The following is an 18,738-nucleotide window of genomic DNA, read 5'->3' on the forward strand; positions in this document are numbered from 1 at the left end:
CCCCGCTTCACAGCCAGGAGAGGGCAGCTAAGTAATTTGTCCAAGGCTACTCAGTCAAGAGGCAGAGAAACAGTACACACTCAGCTTGGGATCCTGATGTGGTATTGATGGTCGAGGTGACCGGAGTGGGGGCAGGAACAGGCACACATTCTTGAGCAGACACAGGCGGGCACAGGAACCCTGACCGGCACCACCTGCACAATAGCTGCCGCTCCTGGGGGCTGCCCTGGGCCTACTAAAGGGGCTGAGCCTGACAGTGTCCTCAGGTGCCAGGTCCTCCTGCCCGCCCCCCCCACCTTTGTACTTCCTGACCTCTGGCCCTTCCCCAACCTGGAAGACCCCACAGGAAGCTTAGTGAGCAATTCACCCCATGGGCAAGAGGCGAGGGGTCTGAGGGAGGTGGCTCAGCCCCCTTTAGCCAGCCTGGAAGTGGGCTGGGGACAGACAGGTGAACCTCTGGTCTAGGGCCTCTCCCACAGCTGCTGGCAGTGCCAGGCACAGCTCTTGGACGCCCCACAGTGGCTGCTGGGGACAGTGCAGGTGCCGTGAGGCACCTAACGGAGGCTCTTGGTATCTGCCGGCCCTACTGGTGAGAGGCCGACCTGGTTCCCTTCAGGGACCACGTGCTCCAAGGGGGGACCTGGGCCTTCAGACAGCACGGCTTCTTAAGAGAAGGGCTCATCCAGATGTCATGGGGCACAGAATTTCCCCTTGAAGAACTTGGTCTTGGGGGGGGTGCCTGGGTGGCTCAGTGGGTTAAAGCCCACCTGCCTTCGGCTCAGGTCACGATTCCAGGGTCCTGGGATCGAGTCCCAAATTGGGCTCTCTGCTCAGCAGGGAGCCTGCTTCCTCCTCTCTCTCTGCCTGCCTCTCTGCCTACTTGGGATCTCTGTCAAATAAAAAAAAATCTTAAAAAAAAAAAAAAACTTGGCCTTGGGACTCTGCCCTAGTGGAAAGTGGAAAGGAGTGTGTATACCTGTTTGTGTCCTACAGTCTTTTTTTAAAAAATTGTGTTAACAATAAACATGAGGCACCCAACTGGCTCAGCTGGTGGAGGGAGACTCTTGACCTTGGGGTTGTGGGTTTGAGTCCCACGTTGGGTACAGAGATTACTTAAAAATAAAATCTTTAAAATAAAAAAAACACAAGTAACAAAAAATCTGCCGTGTTAACCATTTACGGGTACTGCTCAGTGGTACTGAGTACATCAGGGACACGCCACCATCCCTGCTGTCCCTCTCCAGGACTCTTCATTTTGCAGAACCGAAACTCTGTCCCCATTAAACATAACCTAGTTCCCCTTCCGCAGACACCGGCCTCCACCACCCTTCTCTCCAGTTCTGAGGACTCCAAGCACCTCCAGAAAGTGTGACTGAGCAGGATTTGTCTTCCTGTGACTGGCGCATTCCACTCCGTGAAATGTCCGCAAGGTTTCACTATATGCATGTGTCGGGACTTTCTTCCTTTTTAAGGCACAGTAACACTCCCTTGTACATGAAGACCGCACTGGTTCATCTGCTCATAGGCCAGTGGGCACAGGGGTTACTTCTGACTCCTGAGCGGCACTGCCGTGAACAGGTGTACAAACATCCCTTTGAGGTCTCGCTTCTTCCGTGTATACACTCAACAGTGGACTTGCTGATCATCTGGTAATTCCTTTTAATTGAGGAGCCACCATGGTACCCCACGATGGTTGCACACGTTGTATTTCTACCACCAAGGGTCAAGCGTTCCGGTTTCTCCGCACCCATGCCAACAGTTGTCTCTGTTGTTGCCCTCCTAACGGGTGTGAAGTGGAATTTCATTGGGGTCTCGGTCTGCGTCTCCCTCGTCAGTGAGGTGGAGCCACACTCGCCCGCTGCGGAAGCCACAACAGCTTCCTGGCTGTTGGAGAAATGTCTACTTTTGATTTGGGTCGCTGGCTCTTCTGTTCCGTTTTTGTTCTCTATTCTAGATATTGATCCCTTATCAGACGTATAATTTGCAATATTTCCTCCCACTCTGTGGGTTGCCTTTTTACTTCATTGATCTTGTTTTTTGATGTGCAAATTTTAAGAATTTTCACGGGCTGCCATCTGTCTCGTTTTTGTCCATGCCTTTGGTCTCCTATCAAAATCACCAAGTCCAATACCATGAAGCTTGTGTTCTACGTTTTCTTCGAAGAATTTTATAGTTTTGGGCCCTTGATCCACTTTAATTTTGTATCGGGGTGAGGCAGGGCCCGGCTTCATTCTCTTGCACGTGGATGTCCCGATTTCCCGTTTCACCGTTTGTTGAAAAGACCGATCTCTGCCCCGGTGTGGTCTCGGCAGCGCGGTGGACAGTCATGGGACCACACGTGCGGTGTATCCCCGCTCTCTACTGCGCCCCGTGCTCCGAGGAGACCCTCTGCAGACCTGCCTCCCTTCCCGCACTCTGGCGCTCCAGCTGCCTCCGCCTCCCAGCTACAGAATCTTGCCCTGACCAGGCCGAGCCGCCCCACGGAGTGACCGCCCAGCGGGGGCGGCCTCAGCCGGACCTCAGGGGAAGGGGCAGCAGACGCCCTGCTTACAGGTCGGCCGGCTCTCAGGCACGGCCCTGCAGCCCGCGTTCCGGCCAGGCCCAGAGTGAGGCGGGCAAACGGTGCGTGCGGCGGGCTGGCCCGGCGGCGTGTTCTGGGCGCCCGCGGATAGCGACTCGGGTCAGGCAGGCGGCGCGGGAGCCGAGACCGGGCAGGGGGAGGCGGCGCGGGAGCCGAGACCGGGCAGGGGGAGGCGGCGCGGGAGCCGAGACCGGGCAGGGCGAGGCGGGCGCACGCACAAGCCCTGCAGCGCTCAGCTCCCGCAGCCCCTGCGCGCGCGGGCCCGACGGGCCGGAGCCGAGAACGCCGCGGCGGAGGCGGGAGCCGCGGGGCCGCCACGCGCACTCCGGGGGCTGCGGGGCACCGGTCCGTCCGGCTCAGCGCTGCCCCGCCCCCACCCTCGCGGCGCCCCTCCCTGCGCCGACCTCCGTTTCCGACCGCGGGGGACGCCCGCACCCGCCGCAGAGGGGACCCGGCCCGGACCGCGCCGCGCCCGCCGCCGCCTGCCCACACGCCCTTGGGGTCCCAGCGCGCCGGGGCCGCGGCCACTTCCGCCGGCCAAGGGCCACGACGCTGCTGCACGTCCCGCGTCGCCGCTCTGCCCCGCCGCCCCGCGGCCCCGCGCACGGAGGCCCCGCCCCCTCCGCCGGAAGCGGAAGTACACCCGACAGGCCGGCCGCGCGCGGCGCGTCGGGACCCGGAAGCACTCCCCGAGGCCCCGCCCCGCCTCCCCATAGCGCTGCCGGGGGAGGCCGCGCTTCCTTTCTGCGCTCGCGCTCGTGGTGCCGCCAGCAAGTGCGTCGCGCGGCCGGGCGGGAGGGCCGGGAGACCCGGGCCGGGGGCGCGCGGGGGGCCCGGGGGGCGTCGGAGACCCGGGCCGGGGGCGCGTGGTGGGGGACCCGGGCCGGGGGCGCGCGGGGGGCCCCGGGGGGCGTGGGAGACCCGGGCCGCGGCGCGGGGAGGGGACACGGCCCGGCCTCACGGCGCCGCGGGGTCCCGCAGGCTCGCCCTCGCCATGCAGAACGACGCCGGCGAGTTCGTGGACCTGTACGTGCCGCGGAAATGGTGAGCGACCCCCGCCCCGGCTCCCGCCGCCCCGACTCCCGCCGCCCCTGCGGCTCCCCCCGCCCCGCCGCTCACCGCGCCCCCCATCGCCCGCAGCTCCGCCAGCAACCGCATCATCGGCGCCAAGGACCACGCGTCCATCCAGATGAACGTGGCCGAGGTGAGCCGGGCGGCGGAGGGCCAGTCCCTCCCGGGAGGACGCTCCCAGGGCGGCCCGCGGGGTCGGTCATCCCGGGGGCCCCGGTGTGGGGCGGGAGGCGCCCGGTGGTCTCCGTGACAGCCGGTGCCGACTTGCAGGTCGACAAGGTGACCGGCAGGTTCAACGGCCAGTTCAAGACCTACGCGATCTGCGGGGCCATCCGCAGGATGGTGAGTGCGTCGCTCCGCGGCGCTGGGAGCCCGCGGGGTCCACGTGCCGCCGCCGGCCTTCCTGGGGGTGCGGCGGGGCTTGGGGGCTGGGAAAGGGCCACTCTGGCCCCTAGAGGACCCCCCTCCCTCGCCGGGCGGTCAGAGGGGGAGGCCCGGAGGTCGAGAGGGCCGAGCTGGGCCGCCGCGGGGGCAGAGGACACAGCCGGCCCTGCTTCTTCCAGGGCGAGTCCGACGACTCCATCCTCCGACTGGCCAAGGCCGACGGCATCGTTTCCAAGTAAGTCAGGGCTGCGTTGGGGCGCAGAGGCCCCGGCCTTTCCAGGAACGCGGCTCTAATGCTGTCCTTTTGTCCTAGGAACTTCTGACTGGAGGAGATCACAGAAGCGGGGGGTTTGTCCTAAATAAACAGTGAAACCCACTTGTGTCGGTCTGTTCTGGGACGGGCTGCGCTCCCCTGGCACCAGGGTCGGGGCCGTGGCGCTTGAGGAGGGGCCGCTCAGCGGAAAGGAGACCACCAGCCCACGGAGGACGTTGCAAAACCACGTTTTACTTGGAACCAAACACATTACTATTTGCACACACTTCGTGACATGACGGCACAATGAGGTCGGGGAGCCCGGCGCGCACGCTCAGTCCACAACCCCTACGAGCGTGGAGAGTGTCCGGCCCTGAACCTGCCGCGGGCTTCAATACTGGCTTTGCTGTGGTGACCGCGGAGTCCCACAGGAGAGCAGCTTTTCGCATGGGGACACAAGGACACGCCAAGGGAGAAGTTCCTGGTTGTCCGTGAACATGTCAACGGGTCAAGTCTTTGTGGCTCTAAGGTTGCCTGGAAGTTCCCCGGGACACATGTCCTCAGACGTACACTTGGGGTGGGTTCCTTGCAGCACTTGTGACCCGAAATATCCTTGAGACAGGGGGCGGGGCAGGTTGCTATCCAGAGGGGAACCTGCACCCTCCCCTTGGGTTTGTAGGGGCTAAGGGGCGGCGCTGAGGACAGGGAGGTGCTCCACGATAAATGAGGTTGGAACGCGGACTGGGCTTTAGCATTCGTGCTGCCTGGAGAGGAGGAAGGAACAGCTGGCCTGTGGGTGGACGCGGGTGCCCGAGTGCTGTGGTGAGGACGGGGGTCTCCCTTTCGCAGAAGCACCAGTTTGCGGGAGGATGGGTGGGGCTGTAGCCTGGGCCCTGTGACCGGTTCGTAGGACAGCAGTAGGGGAGCAGCTCAAGAGCCCAGCCGACGTGGTCATCGCTGACAGCAGCTGACCCGAGGAGGGAAACTCCTTGGTTCTTCAGTGTTTGGTGGGGCAGCACACGGGAGAATCAGGTCACAGAGTGTGCAGGAAGGACATAGACCTGGGAAAGCAGAACACGGGCCCTGGTGGGCGTGAGGGGCACAGGCTGCACACAGGTGACCGCCATTACCCAGTGGGCTCCCTTCATGACAGCTGGGCCTACAGCTCCTGCCTGGGAAGAACCCCCGTGAGCACTAACCCCCTTAGGGGGGTGGTGCCATGGGGTGCAGGCCATGGGGGAGCCCATGTCCTGCCCGCTTGAGGACCAAGTGTGGTTTCAAGTCACAACTTCAACAGATCTCGTGTAACCAATTTTTCTTCCCTTAAGACCCACAGAACCAAATCGCAAGTAGCAATAAATACGCTTTTTCTCCGTCACAATATTGCTTAGGAAGATCAAGAGCCAAGAGCAAGCAATCCAGTCATCCTGAAGGTCCAGAGTGTCGTAGGCAAACAGGGCTTCCGGCGGGGAGGTGAGGGTCCCCAGGGACAGGCCAGTGTCTGTGCCGAGGCCCTCTGGGTTGTATGACACTCGGCACCAGGATTTCACAGTGACACGATGCTCAGAAGAGTAGCAAATGAGAGAAACCGGAGTCTGCTCCGGTTGGCTTAATCTAATGCCAGAGCTCCGCCTGTGGATGCAGGGGGAGGCGGGTGGGCATCCGTAGAGGGGCTGCTGGGCGGGAGGGTGCCAGGCCGACGGGCTGTGGGGGTGCATCCCCCCCGCAGCCCAGCCCAAGGCTTCATTACATTAACTTCAGCAACGTCCGTGTGTTGGGGAGGGTGTGGGAACCCGGATCTTCACTGGTGGTTCGTGGAAGACGCAAGGATGCCGCGGAGCTGGGCTGGCCCTTCGGTAAGCCAGGGTCCCCGTGCAGCCCACTCTCAGGCACGTGGCAAAGAACACAAAACCTCCCACCTTGTTCCTGCAGACACACTGACAGGCTCTCAGGAATACACGGACACAGTGTGCTTTGGAACAGAAATAGTGCCCCTGCAAGGCTGCGAGGGTGTGGCGACAGTGGCATCAGTCACAGAGGGCAGGCGAGTCCCCGCCAGGCGGGTGCCCCAGCTGGGTGCCGAAGTGGGGCCTGGTGGGCGTGCGCTGCCTGCAAACACCTCCTGGGCCCACGCGGGCGCCTGCACCGGGGCTGTGTGGGCAGCGGGGCCGGCCTTGACTAGAACTGCTGCGTGAGGCGTCGGTAATGAGGTAACACCTGGCTCTCAGGAAGGTAGAGTGCGAGTTCCAAGGCCACCAGCACCGTGAACTCGAACCCAATCAGATCCCGTCTGTTGAATCGGAACCTTTCTTCCAGCTTCTGCATTGAAAAAGCGAGGTGGTTATGTGCGAGGCCCGGCTCTGGCTCCCGCCCAGGGCAGCGGGTGTGGGCCTGGCTCCCGGTCCCCGGCGTCCCCGGTGGGCAGCCTGGTCTGGGGGAGGGGGGCGTACTCACATCGATGAGCTGCTTCACCTCGCCCCTGCGCAGGTCACTGCTGATCTTGGCTGCGAGCAGCACGCACGCGCCGGCGCACAGCTTGCGGTTCTGCTTGTTCAGTTTGCCCTGCAAGACCAGCTTCTCGAAGTACACGTACGCCATGGACACGGTCACGGGCTCCAGGCTGCACTCCTCAGAAAGGTTCCGCATCTCGCGCTTCAAGCTGCGGGTGACAGGGATGCCCGGTGCTCAGGGGCCGAGGAAGCAGCCACCCTCTCCCGGCCCCTCGATGGCGTTCTGGGCGGCGAGAAAGCCCTCTCTCTTTCCTGCGGGCAGTGCGGCCCAGCACTCGGCTTGCAGCTTGGCAGGTGACGGCTGATGTCGGGTGCCCGTTCTCCCAGCTGTATGGGCTGGCCCGCGCTGTGTCCGGGGGACGCTGGACAGAGGGCACAGTCCCTGCTGTCCTGTGGCAGCGGGGAGGACGAGGCAGGAGAAAACCACCCACAGAAAGGCCCTGTGGTGCAGACACGCTGAAGCAGCATCTAGACCTCAGTGAAGCCCTTATGGGTGCTGCTGGGGAGGGGACGGTGGGACGCAGTGGGGTCAGAGGGGCCCAGGGCAGGACACGGAGCCGCTTACTTGCCGTGAGGTCTTGGGCCAGCCTCGTCGGCCCTTGATCCTGCCCATCAAGGGGCTCAGTGCCCGCCGCCCGCGCTGCCCCGGGCACCCGGCAGGAGGGCTTGGAGGTGTGGGTAGGAGAGGCCTCGAGGCAGCCCGGCCTGCGGAGCTGGTAGTGGAGGACTGGGGAGCTGCTGCTATTGGCCTGGACAGACGGCGGAGCGGGGAGGAGCTGGGTGGGCACACGTGGTTTTGTCAAGCTCACAGGACCTGCCGGAAATGGGGGCAGGAGCCGGGAGACCCCGCCTCAGCGCCCTCACCTCCGGATCTTGCTCAGGGTCAGTTTGATATGCGGGAACTTCTCTCGGAAGGTCTCATTCATGTCCTTCTTGAGGTCAGAGGGCTTCACGTACTCGATCACCGTGGTCTGCAGAAGAGGCAGCAGGGTGGGGAGCCCGCCCCGCGCAGGCCTAGGGGCCCACCCGCCCGAGGCCCTGGGGGGGGTGACTTCAGGCCGGCCTGGGTCTGCGATGCCAGCACGCGGTGGCTTCAGGCACCAGCTCTGCCAAGGACACGCCTCACGACCGAGAACACAGAGTGGGCAGCTTCCTGCCACCAGCGTGCGTGCTGAAGGCAGCAGTGACCCCAGGGCACCCCTCCGGCCTACAGTGTACTCCTTCCTTTCCTGAGGTGCTGCTGCTGTCCTGGGGGGGGGGGCATCCGGTCCCACCCTGGCAGCTTGCTGTTGGCCGGCCCCCGACCCGGGGCCGTGCAGGGTGGGCACGTGGTGGCGCTCACCGTACCATGTAAGAGGCGAAGATGAGGACCCTCTTGTGCTTGCCGCAGGGCCACTGCGGGTCGTCCAGCAGATTGGGATTGTATTCCAGCACGTCCCCGGCGTCGCCGCCTGCAGGCAGAGGGCAGCCCTGACCCACCACGAGCCCCCAGCTGGGGTCTGCGGCCTGGGAGAGGCTGCAGGCCAGGCTTCCCTGCCCCTGAGAGCTGGGTGGAAGGAAGGAGCGCTTGACAAGGAGGGGCCCCCCGGCCCCCAGCCCCCTTGCCATGGCTGGACACGGGATCTCTCCAGTGCCCGGTCGGACGAAGCCCAGGCTGTCTGCTCTAGCGGGAGTCCCTTCTCCTGACCCTGCTCCCGAGCGGGGTGCCCTGTCCGGACTGGGACCCTGGTCGGCCGTGTGCTCTCCCTTGCCCAGCTGGTGTGGCCACCTGCCGTAAGCCCAGTTAGGGCACATGAGGTTACCTAGTTCCGTGCCAGCTGGTGCTGACTTGGCCGGGGCCGGTTTGTATCTTGAGCCTGGCAGAGCGCGGGGGACGCTGGGCCGGGGCTGGGGCGGCAGGCCGTGGCCGTCCGTCTTGTGTGTGACCAGGGCGTTGGTAGGGTACAAGAACTTGGCATAAGACACCACCTGGAGAGACAAGGGTGTCAGGGCTCAGTCCCTATCGCCCCCGGGCCCTGGCCCCGGCCTGAGACCAGAGGTTCAGCAAGATGTCCCCTACGCCTTCCTGTCGCAGGAAGGCCCCGCACAACTGCCACCCTTGCGTGGGTGAAGAAAGACCTACTGAGAGCGGGTGCTCCCATGCAGCCCCGCGCTGGGTGCTGCGCCCCCGGGGTTAGTATTCTCAATAACAAGAACATTCCCGAATGCCACCTTGCCGCCCCGTGTGGGATCTGCAGCATAGGAGCCTCTTCCCTCCCTCTGACCACCAGCACAGAGACGGCACGCGGACACCCTCACCTGGCTGCTGAGCGAGGCTATGGGGCCGTTTTCGGGCTGTGGGGCTTTCTCCCACTGACACCGTGCATTTTAGAAGATTCAGGGGGAAACACAGCTCCATGTGTTTATTGCTTTGGTGAGCGCAAGCTCCGTGCCCCCCGAACACCTACCCCGCCCACGGACCGCAGCCACACTTGCCTTCCCGTCTGCTCCCAGCTCAACGCCCTCCAACTCAAAGACCATCTCAGAAGACACGGAGACGCCGCCCGACGGGTGCCTCTGCTTCTGGCTGTCCACCCTCAGGTCACTGCAGCGCAGAGGACGGGAGACGGCTGCCGCCCTCCCTGCCCCTTCCCAGGCCCATGCACTTCCTGTTCGAATACTCTAGAGGTCGGCAGTAATGGAGAGGCACTGACCTCTGCCCGAGGTCACCCACTTGGCCAGCTGGCCCAGGCCCGTCCCGGGGAAAGGGTTCCTCATGGCCATGCCCACTCCGATGGCCATCTCCTTCCTCCCGAGCGATGCACGGGACACAGTGGCCTGAAGCGCGCATGAGGGCGCAGGGCAGCGGCCCCACGAGCAGCGTCCCCGGCGTCTGCCGTAAACAGCTCACACAGAGCCAACGGTGCGGACACACCCCTGCTAGGGAACCAGGGCCCAAAGGCCTTCAGAGTTCCTGGGGAGCTGTACCAGGGCTGACGCCGAGCTCGATGCCGCCCTGGGCCACTCACCTGAGCCGCAGGCCTTCTCCGTAGGGCAGGACCGAGAAGGCCGCACATAGGGACCGCTTGGCACAGATGAGCACGATCCTGGGGGGAAGGGCTAGTCAGAGCAGGTGGGAGGCGTTTCTGGGAGAAAACACCTTCTCCTCTAGACTAGGGTGACACGAGCTGCTGGCTGAGACCATCGCACACCTGGGCCCGCTGAAGCCCCCCAGCACACAAACCCGCCTTGGGCCTGCTCCTTGTCACCAGCACAAGCCCGTCACCCTGGGGGTCATGCTTGGGGGGGGGTGGTCTGGGCCATGCTAGGAGAATACAGAGCTCCCCAACCAGGGCCACGGGGTGGACACTTGGCAGTATGGCCTCCAGCAGGACGGGCAGTGGGCTCAGATGTCTCAGGGCAGGCGACAGGAATGCCTTAGGGGCCCCCTGCAGTGCCAACAGACACAGGAGCCCTGAGGGCCACCGCACCAGGCCCACCCCCCGGTATGGGGCAGCGGCATGCTGGCTTGTAGCTCAACCACCCACTGTGTTTCCCAAATAAAAGCCAGGCCTCCTCTCTCAACCACATGGCATCATCACGCCTGTCCTGTGTCCCTTCACCTGGGCTACCAGAGAGGGGGACAAGGCAGGTCCCCAGCCCCTGATCGGTGCGAGGGGGACACGGTGGGCAGCTCCAGGGCTGCAGGCGGGGGCCCTGGACTGGATGGCAGCCCTGGCCGTGGCACGCGGCACCTGCTGTTCCTGGTGTCATACTGCCTCATATTCTTGATGAAGTGGGTCTTCTTCAAGCCTTTGTGTCTTGGGGATCCGGATATGTGCTTGGTTCTGCAAGGTAAAAACCAGATCACTCTCTCCTCCTTCGAGACCTCCTCCGGCCCCAGGTCTCAGACACCCTTACCTTTGAACCGAGGCACATCCCACAGCGTCTTCCAGGAACTCGAGAGAACAGCGCTGGGAGACGACTCGCCGTCTGTAAGAAGACAGAGCAGGGCCTCAGCTCACACCTGGGAAGGGGCCGCTCTCAGGCCCAGAGATGTGCTCTCAGGAGTCTCCCCGCCGAAGGGCAGCCCTAGCCACCGACTGGGTCAGGAGCCTGTCTGGGGTGAGGTCTGAGCCTTGGGTAGGGCCACCCAAGGACCAAGAGTTTGCCAGAAGAATCCAAGGGGGACCAGCACCCTGGTCTGCTGCCCGTGGCCTCCTGGAGCTCACCCAGCACGTTCCAGGCATCCTCTCTGGCCCAGGATTGGCAGGGCCGGCCAGGCTCACCCACAGCAGGCTGAAGGAACTGCACCGAGTGCTCACAGCCTCGCACCCCATTGTCAGGGCAGCTCCTCAAGGCTGAGAGCCCAGAAGCCCTATGTGGCTGCGCTCTCGGGTCAGGATCACAGACCCTGGTTACTGACACCCAGGCCACCCCCGTGGTCACCTGTCGACCTCCTCGTCCTCGTGACATGGACGTGCACAACTCACTAGCAAGGGCCTCTTGTGACAAAGCTATGCAGATGGGCCCCAAGTCCACACACGTTCCCAACGAGAGGGAGGATCCCAGAGACCTCGGCTGTGGGGTCCCCGAAATTAAGCAACACGGGCCAGCATATGCCAGACACCCCGCATGTCTAGAGTGTGAACTGAGCCCAGGCTCCTGTGGAGGGGAGCAGGGGAGGGACACGTGGCCGAGGAAGCCACTTCGGGGAGCTGTAGCCTGCCCAGAAGCAGTGCTGTCCTCCCGCAGGACCCTGGCTGACGGAAGAGGCCCAGCGTGGTCAGGCCACCTCACCAGGCAGAGGTAGCCTGGAGTCCTGGGAGGAAGGAGCCAGGGGCACAGGCAGTCACCATCATGTGCTAGGGGCCCAGCCCCACCTCCTGCCATGGAGCCACAGCCTACAGCAGCCCAGAGCAGCTGGGCACCTGGCCCGGGTCGCACGACCCGGGCAGTCCTGGGGGCTCCAAGGCTGTCACCTCGAAGCTACAGCCCAGGCTCCACGTAAGCCTTTAAAATGACCGTGGCAGCACGATCTCACTGAAAAGCAACAAAATTGAACATGGCACAAGCTCTGGTGAAATGCTAAGTCTCCCCCCATGGCCCTGTCTCCAAAGAGGGGCAGCGACCTCCCTCCGCAGCTGGCATCGGGGGAGGGCAGCCGCCTACCAGACAAGTGCTTGGGGTGACGTGAGTGCTTGGGTCAGTCAGGCAGGGGACCCGGGCTGCGGCCATGGCCTGAGGACCGGCCAAGGCGGGGGTGGGGTGGGGAATGGGCAGCGGGAGGGGCACGTCGGGCGGACATCCAGCGTCCTAAGAAGCCTGCGGGGAAGTGGGGGTGAGCAGGTGGGAAGGCAGGCCCCGTGTCAAGGAAAGCTGCCGACCTGGGGACAGCCCACGCGTCCCCGGAGGTGGCTGCGTGCGGCCCTGCGGGGCCGGCCTCCGAGACTCCGTGGAGCAGCTCCTGCGCCTTCCTCAGAGCATTTCCCAGGTGGTGTCCCAACGGCTTCCGCACACCCGGGACCTCGTTTGCAGGGCCCAGCCGGCAGCGACCTCCACAGAGGCCCGGCGCGGCACACGGTCGCTGGCCCGCTGCCCGGAGGAGTGGCAGGCACGACGGGGCCTCTGCCGCCTTGCTCTCTGGAGATCCTGGGATGGTGCCAGCAGCTCAGCTCACCAGGCTTTAAAATCTGTTCCCACCCCTTTTGCAGGTACCTCTCCCCCGTCGCAAGCCCTCACGATGACTGCGTGTTATTACTCTCTGTTGACGTGTGGGGAAACTGAGGCACAAAGCGGGCAAGCGAACTGCCCGAGGTCACAGCTGCTCAGGTGGTACCAGGACCCGCGTACCCGCAGGCGGCCCGTGCGTTTGCCAACGGCAGGAGCACGGCCTCTGCCCCCTGCGGCCCCCGCGGGGCTGGCTGGAATCGAGGCCACCCCTCGGGCATGTCCTTGGGTGCTTCTCTGCTGAACGTGGCCTGCGTTCCCGGTGGGCTGTCTGAGCTGCGAGGAAATGCTTGCAAGAGTTCCCGTCACTGTGCCCGGAGCGGAGGCGGTCTGCAGGGGCACACAGGCCATGGGAGGCCCCGGCGTGCAGGCCTACTGTGCTCTCATGATCAGGTGGACGTGCAGGTACTGGGAGCGGGGCCCAGCGTGGGGTGTGTCCCCACCAGCAGAGGGTGGAGTGATGAGCTCCTGGCTGCAGAACATTCTGGAAGGGGAGCGTCTGTGGGCAGGAGAGAAGCAGCCTGCACTGCACGCTCCCAGGGATCCCAGGCTCCTTGGGTGTGGAGGTGACCGTGTGTTGGGTGGCACCTGGTCTGCAGGGTTCCCAGAATGTGAAGGTGGTTGGGGAGCTGGCAGTCAGGGCCCTGGTCGTGGACGTGCACGACCGTCTGGGGGCCGCCCTGGGTGGTCAGGTGGGGCCTACCCCTCCCAGAACGTGGAGTAGCCCAGCCGCGCTGGGACAGCGCCCCTTTCAAAAGAAACTGCTGGGCAGTCAACCTCGGGCAGTGGTTCCTCTGGAGGAATGTCCGGCCCCTCGGTGAGTCCCGAGGTGACACCACCATGGCTCTGCACGGGGTCCCAGCACGGATGAGCTCCAGCCAAGGGTGCCCTGCTCTGCCTCTGGAACCTGCCCCCCAGGAAGGTGTCTGTGCAGGCAGCAGGCGGGACAGAACACGCCGGCAGCTCCACCTGAAGGTCCCCGCTGGAGGTGAGCAGCGTGGTCAGCAGGAGGCCGGCACGACACACTCTCATGTGCCTAGACACAGACGGAAGCTGGCGTCTCGGTGCGCCGGGTGGGGGCCGGCTGCAGAGAGCTTCTAGGGGACGGCGCGAGCTGCCCCCAGAGAGGGACACGCATTTTACACCCCATCTAAAACCACCACCGCTAACGAACAGGCTGCAAAGAACAAAACCTGGGTTCTCTGTCACCTGCGCTGCCCCTTCCCCTGACCCCGGCTGTTTGGGCAACACAAGTCTCCCTGGCCTAGCAAGCCTCTCTGCTGAGCCACGGTCAGGGCAGGGTCTGTGGGACGGGGGCTACTCGTGGGCGACTGGCCCGAGGCTGCCTGCATCGGACTCTTTGGGGAAGAAGGGGCCAAGGGTCCGTGGGAGAGGCTGTCGGGAGGGCACAGGCGGCCGCTGCACGGACCCAGGTCTGCTCACTCTCCCGCCGGCTCTCAGAACCGCCATCCCCCCAACCCCAGCTGTGAAACGGTCCTGCCAACACGAAATCACCACTAGAGTTTCTATCATCTAACGCCCTCTGTCACTGCAGGAGTGCCTGGCCAAGGAAAGGCTCCCACCAGAGGTCTGTTTGAGGGCTGAGAGCCACCAGACGGAGTGAGGGGCCAAGTGAAGGGGTCAGACCAGCTGGCGTGGGCTGCAGAGTACCCCCGTGCCCACGACTGGGGACCCTTTCCTGCTCCGTGCCTATGTGAGCACGGCACCTGACCTCACAGACCCTTGTACATACTTGTCCAGGGAGTGGTGGTCCTGGGCACTCCACCTGGCCAAGTCCCTGCCCAGAAAAGCACAGACTCCACGTTCTAGCTGACTTGGAGAGGCCTGAAGTGCCCCGGGGATGGGATCCGAGCTGTGGCCTCTGGGGGCCAAGTCTCAGCAAGGCCTCTGAGCTGCCACAGGACGATGTGCCTCTGTGCTCTGCCCTCGGTAACCATCTCCAGCTGTCCTCCGGCAAGAACCCCAAATCAGAGTCGTAAGTGAACTGCCAGCTGCGACACTCAGCTTGGTTTAATTTGCACAGGAGCTTGGCGGCTTCGGGAACACAAAGTGGCTCCTGGCCAGCGTGGCAGCCGCAACCCCAGGCCCGTCTCAGAGTCGCTCCGGTGGGAGCCTCGAGTCGCGAGGCGCTCTGCTCCCAGCAGATGCAGCCACGTCCCTGGCCTCCTGGCAGTGCCCCTGGCTCCCCTGCCTTGTCCTCAGTGCCCTGGACACTCAGGAGGGCTGTAGTGGGCTGAGCTGTGCCCCCCCGGGTGTCAGCAGGTTACCCGGTGAGTTCTGTTGAAGTCCCGAACCCCGACATCTGTGACTAGGACCCTGTTTAGAGACAGGGTCTTTGCAGATGCGACCCAATGAAGAGGGGGCCCGTCGGGTGGGCCCTGACCCCACGGCTGGGGTCTGTGCAAGGAGAGGAAAGGCCGGGTTGGGACACACACTCACAGAAGCACCAGGAAGACGGAGCGGAGAATGGACGGACACCTGTGGCCACCCGGAGCTGGGGGAGGCCGGAAGCCTCCTTCCCGGGGGCTCCCAGAGGGAGCACAGCCCTGCCCCGTCCCCATCTCAGACCTGCGTCCCCCAGGACGGCGAGGCGAAGCGCCGCCGCAGCCCAGGGTGCCCAGCTCTCGGGGCTGTGCTCAGCAGCTGTGCCTCTCTGGGGCTTTCTAGGAGAGGAGGGTGTGGGGCCTGGCGGGGCCGGCTGGGGCCTGGAAACCTGTTTCTGCCAGCTGGAGGGGCCCAGAAGCCCATCTGCTCGCCTCAAGTGACCGCGGGGTCAAAGGAAAGTAAACGCCGTGTCAGAGGTTCTAGGAGGGAAGTGTGGACACCAGTGACTTGCTCACTGGCTTGGCAGGAAAAGCCACACCGGGCTGAACCCTGAGGGTGACACAATTTCCCCGTGTGGCCTGAGTGGGAGCACTCACCGGGCAGCCTGTCTGCTCACCCGGCCCTGGCCAAGGCCGCCCTTCGCCCGGCCCTTGACCTCACGGGACCTCACACAGCCCCTCAGGTAGGTAGTCCAGAAGGCAAAAGCGCTTCACAGAGGAGTAAACTGAGACTCCTGCCCACGGTCACAACAGAGCCCCTGACGGGTAGACCTAGGATGACAGCGGGTCTGACCACTGCACGCGTGACACGGACTTTAGGAGGAGCCCTCACGGGCCCTGCTCCGGAAATACCACTGATGCTCGGGCTGAGCCGGCAGCTCGGAGCCTCCGGGCTTGGCTGACCGGCCCTCACGCACTCTGCGACGGCTCCCTGTGGGCAGGACCCGGGAAGGAACGTTCCGCACAGGCAGGTCCGTCCCCAGAGGGCGGGAAGGCGGGAGCGGCCGGAGGGGCTCGCGGCCTGGGCTCGGGCTATGGGCGGAGGGACACAGGGATGGGGGGTGCAGCAGGACAACCCAAGGGCACCCCGATGCACCCCATGTCCCCACCCCACGCCAGCGTCCTCCCAAGCTCCCAGGTGTGGGCGGGGCGGAGCACCAGCAGCCCCTGCGGCCTGGCGGGGTTCCTGCTCACAGGCGCCGCCTCCAGCACCCACACCCCCCTCAGGCTCCTCCCTAGAGTGTGGCTGCAAGGGGCAGGGTGCCGGGGGCCTGGTTTGGAGGGTCTGGCCCGCAGCAGGGCTGCCTGTTGGCAGAACAGAGAGCCTAGAACGAGGCGCACTCTGCCCAGAATGCACACACGCCCCCAAGGTGGAGGTGGCCTGGCGCCGGCCTGCCCGCAGCAGACACAAACGGCTCTCAGCAAGCTCGGGCCCGGCAGCAGGGGACACCCCTTCCCTCTGACGCCCCCTGACTCGTCACACCACAGAGGGACTCAGAGACCCAGTGGGACCTGGGGACCATCCTCCGGGCTGACTCCACAACTTCGAGGAAGAGGCTTTGGGGCTCTGTTTTTAAAATGGGCTGATTTCATCGGTAAAACAGGTTTTTCTTAATACTGGCCTCCTCCTGCAGAAGCAGCCCCCCGCCCCGGGGACAGCAGGAGCGAGCTGCGGAGCTGCTGTGTTTGGGCCCGGATGATCTAGCTTCGCTTAGCCCCTACCCATCTCTGCGGCCCGGGCCAGGCCTGTTGGTGGCACGGGTCGGGTCCACGGGTGCCCCCCGGCCTGCCCAGAAGCCAGCGGCTTCCCCGCAGAGCTGGAGATAACTTCTGCCCCCCGTGCGACGGTGACCGCGGGACGCGCCGACCCGTGGGCCACATGCGAGAACTCAGAATGTGTGGTCAAGAAGGGACAGCCCAGCCTGCAGTCTGGACTCACCCCGCCATCTTCCACGCTGAGGGCCCGGGGTTCGAGGCAGCCGTGACGACCTCCAGGGGAGGAGAGCAGCCTCTGAACCCTAGGGACTCGAGGCGTCGCCCGACCATGTGGGCCAGCCAGCCGGAGGCTCCGCGCTCAGCCCCTCCCAGCACACCCGCGGGGGCTGCCCGGCAGCTCTGTTCTGCAAAGGCTAAGCACTGCCCTTCCAGAAGGACCGCGACAGCGGCCAGTCCTGAGCCCCAGGGTGAAGGTGGGCAGTGGGAGGAGAGGGGAAAGCCCCAGCGTCTAGAGGAAGGTGCCGAGGGGGCCGGGAGGCCCAACGCTGAGCTCTGCGGGCAGCTGAGGAAGGGTCTCTGGGAGAAGAAAGTGGGGTGTCTGGCAGCCAGGGGCCATCTGGGCACAGGCAGCCTGGAGGGACAGGGCTCAGGGGTGGGTGCTCTGGGGCGGGCTGAGGGCTTCCTAGAACTGGAATCAGGGCAGGGAGAGTAAGTGCAAGCTGGGAACGGACAGGGCCAGGGGCACTGAGCTCAGAGGGGATGGGTGGGGAGGACAGCAGTCAGCATGGGGGTCACGGGGTGCACCAGGGACCAGCAGGCTGGGAGGCTGAGAGGTTGGGCCGGCACAGACGGCCACACGGTACAGTGCAGGGAAGACCGGAGGCTCGTCCGGCTCGGAGAACGTTCGCAAGGAGACACACAAGGGATGCTTGGGAGTCCCTGAGTCTGGGGACTGGGAGGGGCGTGTCCAGAGCTGCCCGGGCTGTGTGTCTGGGGCTGACAAGGGCTGGGGGAACCCGAAAACTGAAGGAGGCTGACAGGGTTAAGGGAACCATGACCCCTGTGTCTATAGAGAGGGCCTGAGGGCTGCTGACCCCACATCTGTGGGATTTTGCCTGTGGGACCCAGGCAAAACTCTTTCTCGTGCTGGCGAGGCCCAGGATACCCCAACCCTGTGTCTGGGGCTCCCAGGGGAGCAGGGTCCCCTTCTGATCCCCAAGTCATGCGTGACCCTCTGTCATGGGCTCCCAGGGCCCCAGGTGACCCTGGTCCCCAGGTCCTATGCAGATGGGGCCCTGGACCATTTCGCCGCTGTCCCCTGGACCGGGGCCCCCGAGGTCACCCCGACCCTGTGTCCCGGCTGTCAGGTCACCCCAGCCCTGAGCGGATCCGGCGCGGGGTCCCACTCACCTCTGGCGTTGCCCGTCCAGCCCGAGTCCCAGGCCGAGGCCCAGGCTGGCGGGCGCGGGGCCGGGCGCCGGGCTGAGCAGGCCCTGGGGCGCCGACGCCCTGCCCGCGGGACCCGGCAGCCCGGGCAGGCCGGCGGGGGGCGCGGGCGGCGGCGGCGGCGGCGGGGGCGGCGGCGGGGCCCCGCGGGCGGGGGGCTCGGGCCCCGGCGGCGGCGGCGGCGGCGGCGCGGGCGGCTCGCGGGCTTCGGCGGGCGGCGGCGGGGGCTTCTCCCCGCCCGGGCCCAGGCTCGGGGGGCGGCCGTCCAGGGAGATGTTGTTGAGGAAGAAGAGAGCGGCCTGGCGGCGCCGCGAGTCCCCGCGCCTCCGGAGCGCCTGTGGCGGGGCCCTGGCGGCGGGGCCGGGGCCGGCGGGCGGCGGGGCCCTGGCGGGGCCGGCGCCGGGGCCGGGGGCCTGGCCCGGGGTTGGGGCCGGAGCTCCACCCGCCGCGGCCGCGGCCATCGTCCGACTGAGCCCGCCGGCCGCCCGCCGCCGCCGCCCCACCCGCGCGCACGCGCCCGCGCTGGCCGCCCATTGGCTGAGGCGCGTCCACATGCAAATATCTTGCTGTCGCGCCTACCCATTGGTCCTCGCGGTTCCGGGGGCGGGCCTGGAGTCCCCGGGCGGCTCCCCTGGGTCCTAGAGGCGGTGCGGCCGCGGCCGGAGGGAGAGGGAGCGCGGCGCGGGAGGGAGGGGGAGAAGCCCCGCGGGGCCCGGCTGTCCG

The 18,738-nt window shown here is 65.2% G+C and overlaps 2 protein-coding genes across 7 annotated transcripts; one reads left to right on the forward strand and one right to left on the reverse strand.

The window, feature by feature from the left end:
- Window positions 1–3,210: 3,210 nt before the first annotated feature.
- On the forward strand, window positions 3,211–4,412 carry RPS21 (ribosomal protein S21). Of its 2 annotated transcripts, none has more exons than XM_082746414.1 (6): window positions 3,211–3,355; window positions 3,563–3,625; window positions 3,722–3,785; window positions 3,923–3,994; window positions 4,216–4,286; window positions 4,366–4,412. In XM_082746414.1, the coding sequence occupies exons 2-5, from the start codon at window positions 3,576–3,578 to the stop codon at window positions 4,273–4,275; spliced, it is 246 nt and encodes an 81-aa protein (XP_082602540.1). In that variant the 5' UTR covers window positions 3,211–3,355; window positions 3,563–3,575; the 3' UTR covers window positions 4,276–4,286; window positions 4,366–4,412. The 2 variants fall into 2 exon arrangements, with proteins under 2 accessions (XP_082602540.1, XP_082602539.1); XM_082746413.1 differs by having other exon boundaries at window positions 4,216–4,271; window positions 4,350–4,412.
- A 109-nt stretch (window positions 4,413–4,521) lies between these two features.
- CABLES2 (Cdk5 and Abl enzyme substrate 2) lies at window positions 4,522–18,526 on the reverse strand. Of its 5 annotated transcripts, XM_082746389.1 has the most exons (10): window positions 17,980–18,526; window positions 10,700–10,771; window positions 10,534–10,626; window positions 9,808–9,885; window positions 9,275–9,383; window positions 8,602–8,767; window positions 8,147–8,250; window positions 7,664–7,770; window positions 6,744–6,948; window positions 4,522–6,608 (listed from the first exon to the last, which is right to left on the reverse strand). In XM_082746389.1, the coding sequence occupies exons 1-10, from the start codon at window positions 18,474–18,476 to the stop codon at window positions 6,468–6,470; spliced, it is 1,572 nt and encodes a 523-aa protein (XP_082602515.1). In that variant the 5' UTR covers window positions 18,477–18,526; the 3' UTR covers window positions 4,522–6,467. The 5 variants fall into 5 exon arrangements, with proteins under 5 accessions (XP_082602515.1, XP_082602516.1, XP_082602518.1 ...); XM_082746390.1 differs by lacking the exon at window positions 17,980–18,526 and having other exon boundaries at window positions 9,275–9,460; XM_082746392.1 differs by lacking the exon at window positions 17,980–18,526 and having other exon boundaries at window positions 10,402–10,626.
- Window positions 18,527–18,738: the final 212 nt, after the last annotated feature.

The sequence above is a fragment of the Mustela nivalis genome (genome assembly GCF_964662115.1).
Source record: "Mustela nivalis genome assembly, chromosome: 8".
NCBI lineage: Eukaryota > Metazoa > Chordata > Mammalia > Carnivora > Mustelidae > Mustela > Mustela nivalis.

Bases quoted from the DNA above. Each gene is read 5' to 3' on its own strand.
- RPS21 (XM_082746413.1), top strand. From the start codon at position 3,576: ATGCAGAACGACGCCGGCGAGTTCGTGGACCTGTACGTGCCGCGGAAA. The intron at 3,626-3,721 runs GTGAGCGACCCC...CATCGCCCGCAG, and splicing joins CTGTACGTGCCGCGGAAATG to CTCCGCCAGCAACCGCATCA. The intron at 3,995-4,215 runs GTGAGTGCGTCG...TGCTTCTTCCAG, and splicing joins GCGGGGCCATCCGCAGGATG to GGCGAGTCCGACGACTCCAT.
- CABLES2 (XM_082746389.1), bottom strand. From the start codon at position 18,476: ATGGCCGCGGCCGCGGCGGGTGGAGCTCCGGCCCCAACCCCGGGCCAG. The intron at 9,886-10,533 runs GTGCCGCGTGCC...CCTTCCCCCCAG, and splicing joins TATGACACCAGGAACAGCAG to GATCGTGCTCATCTGTGCCA. The intron at 6,949-7,663 runs GTGAGGGCGCTG...TGTCACCCGCAG, and splicing joins ACCCTGAGCAAGATCCGGAG to CTTGAAGCGCGAGATGCGGA.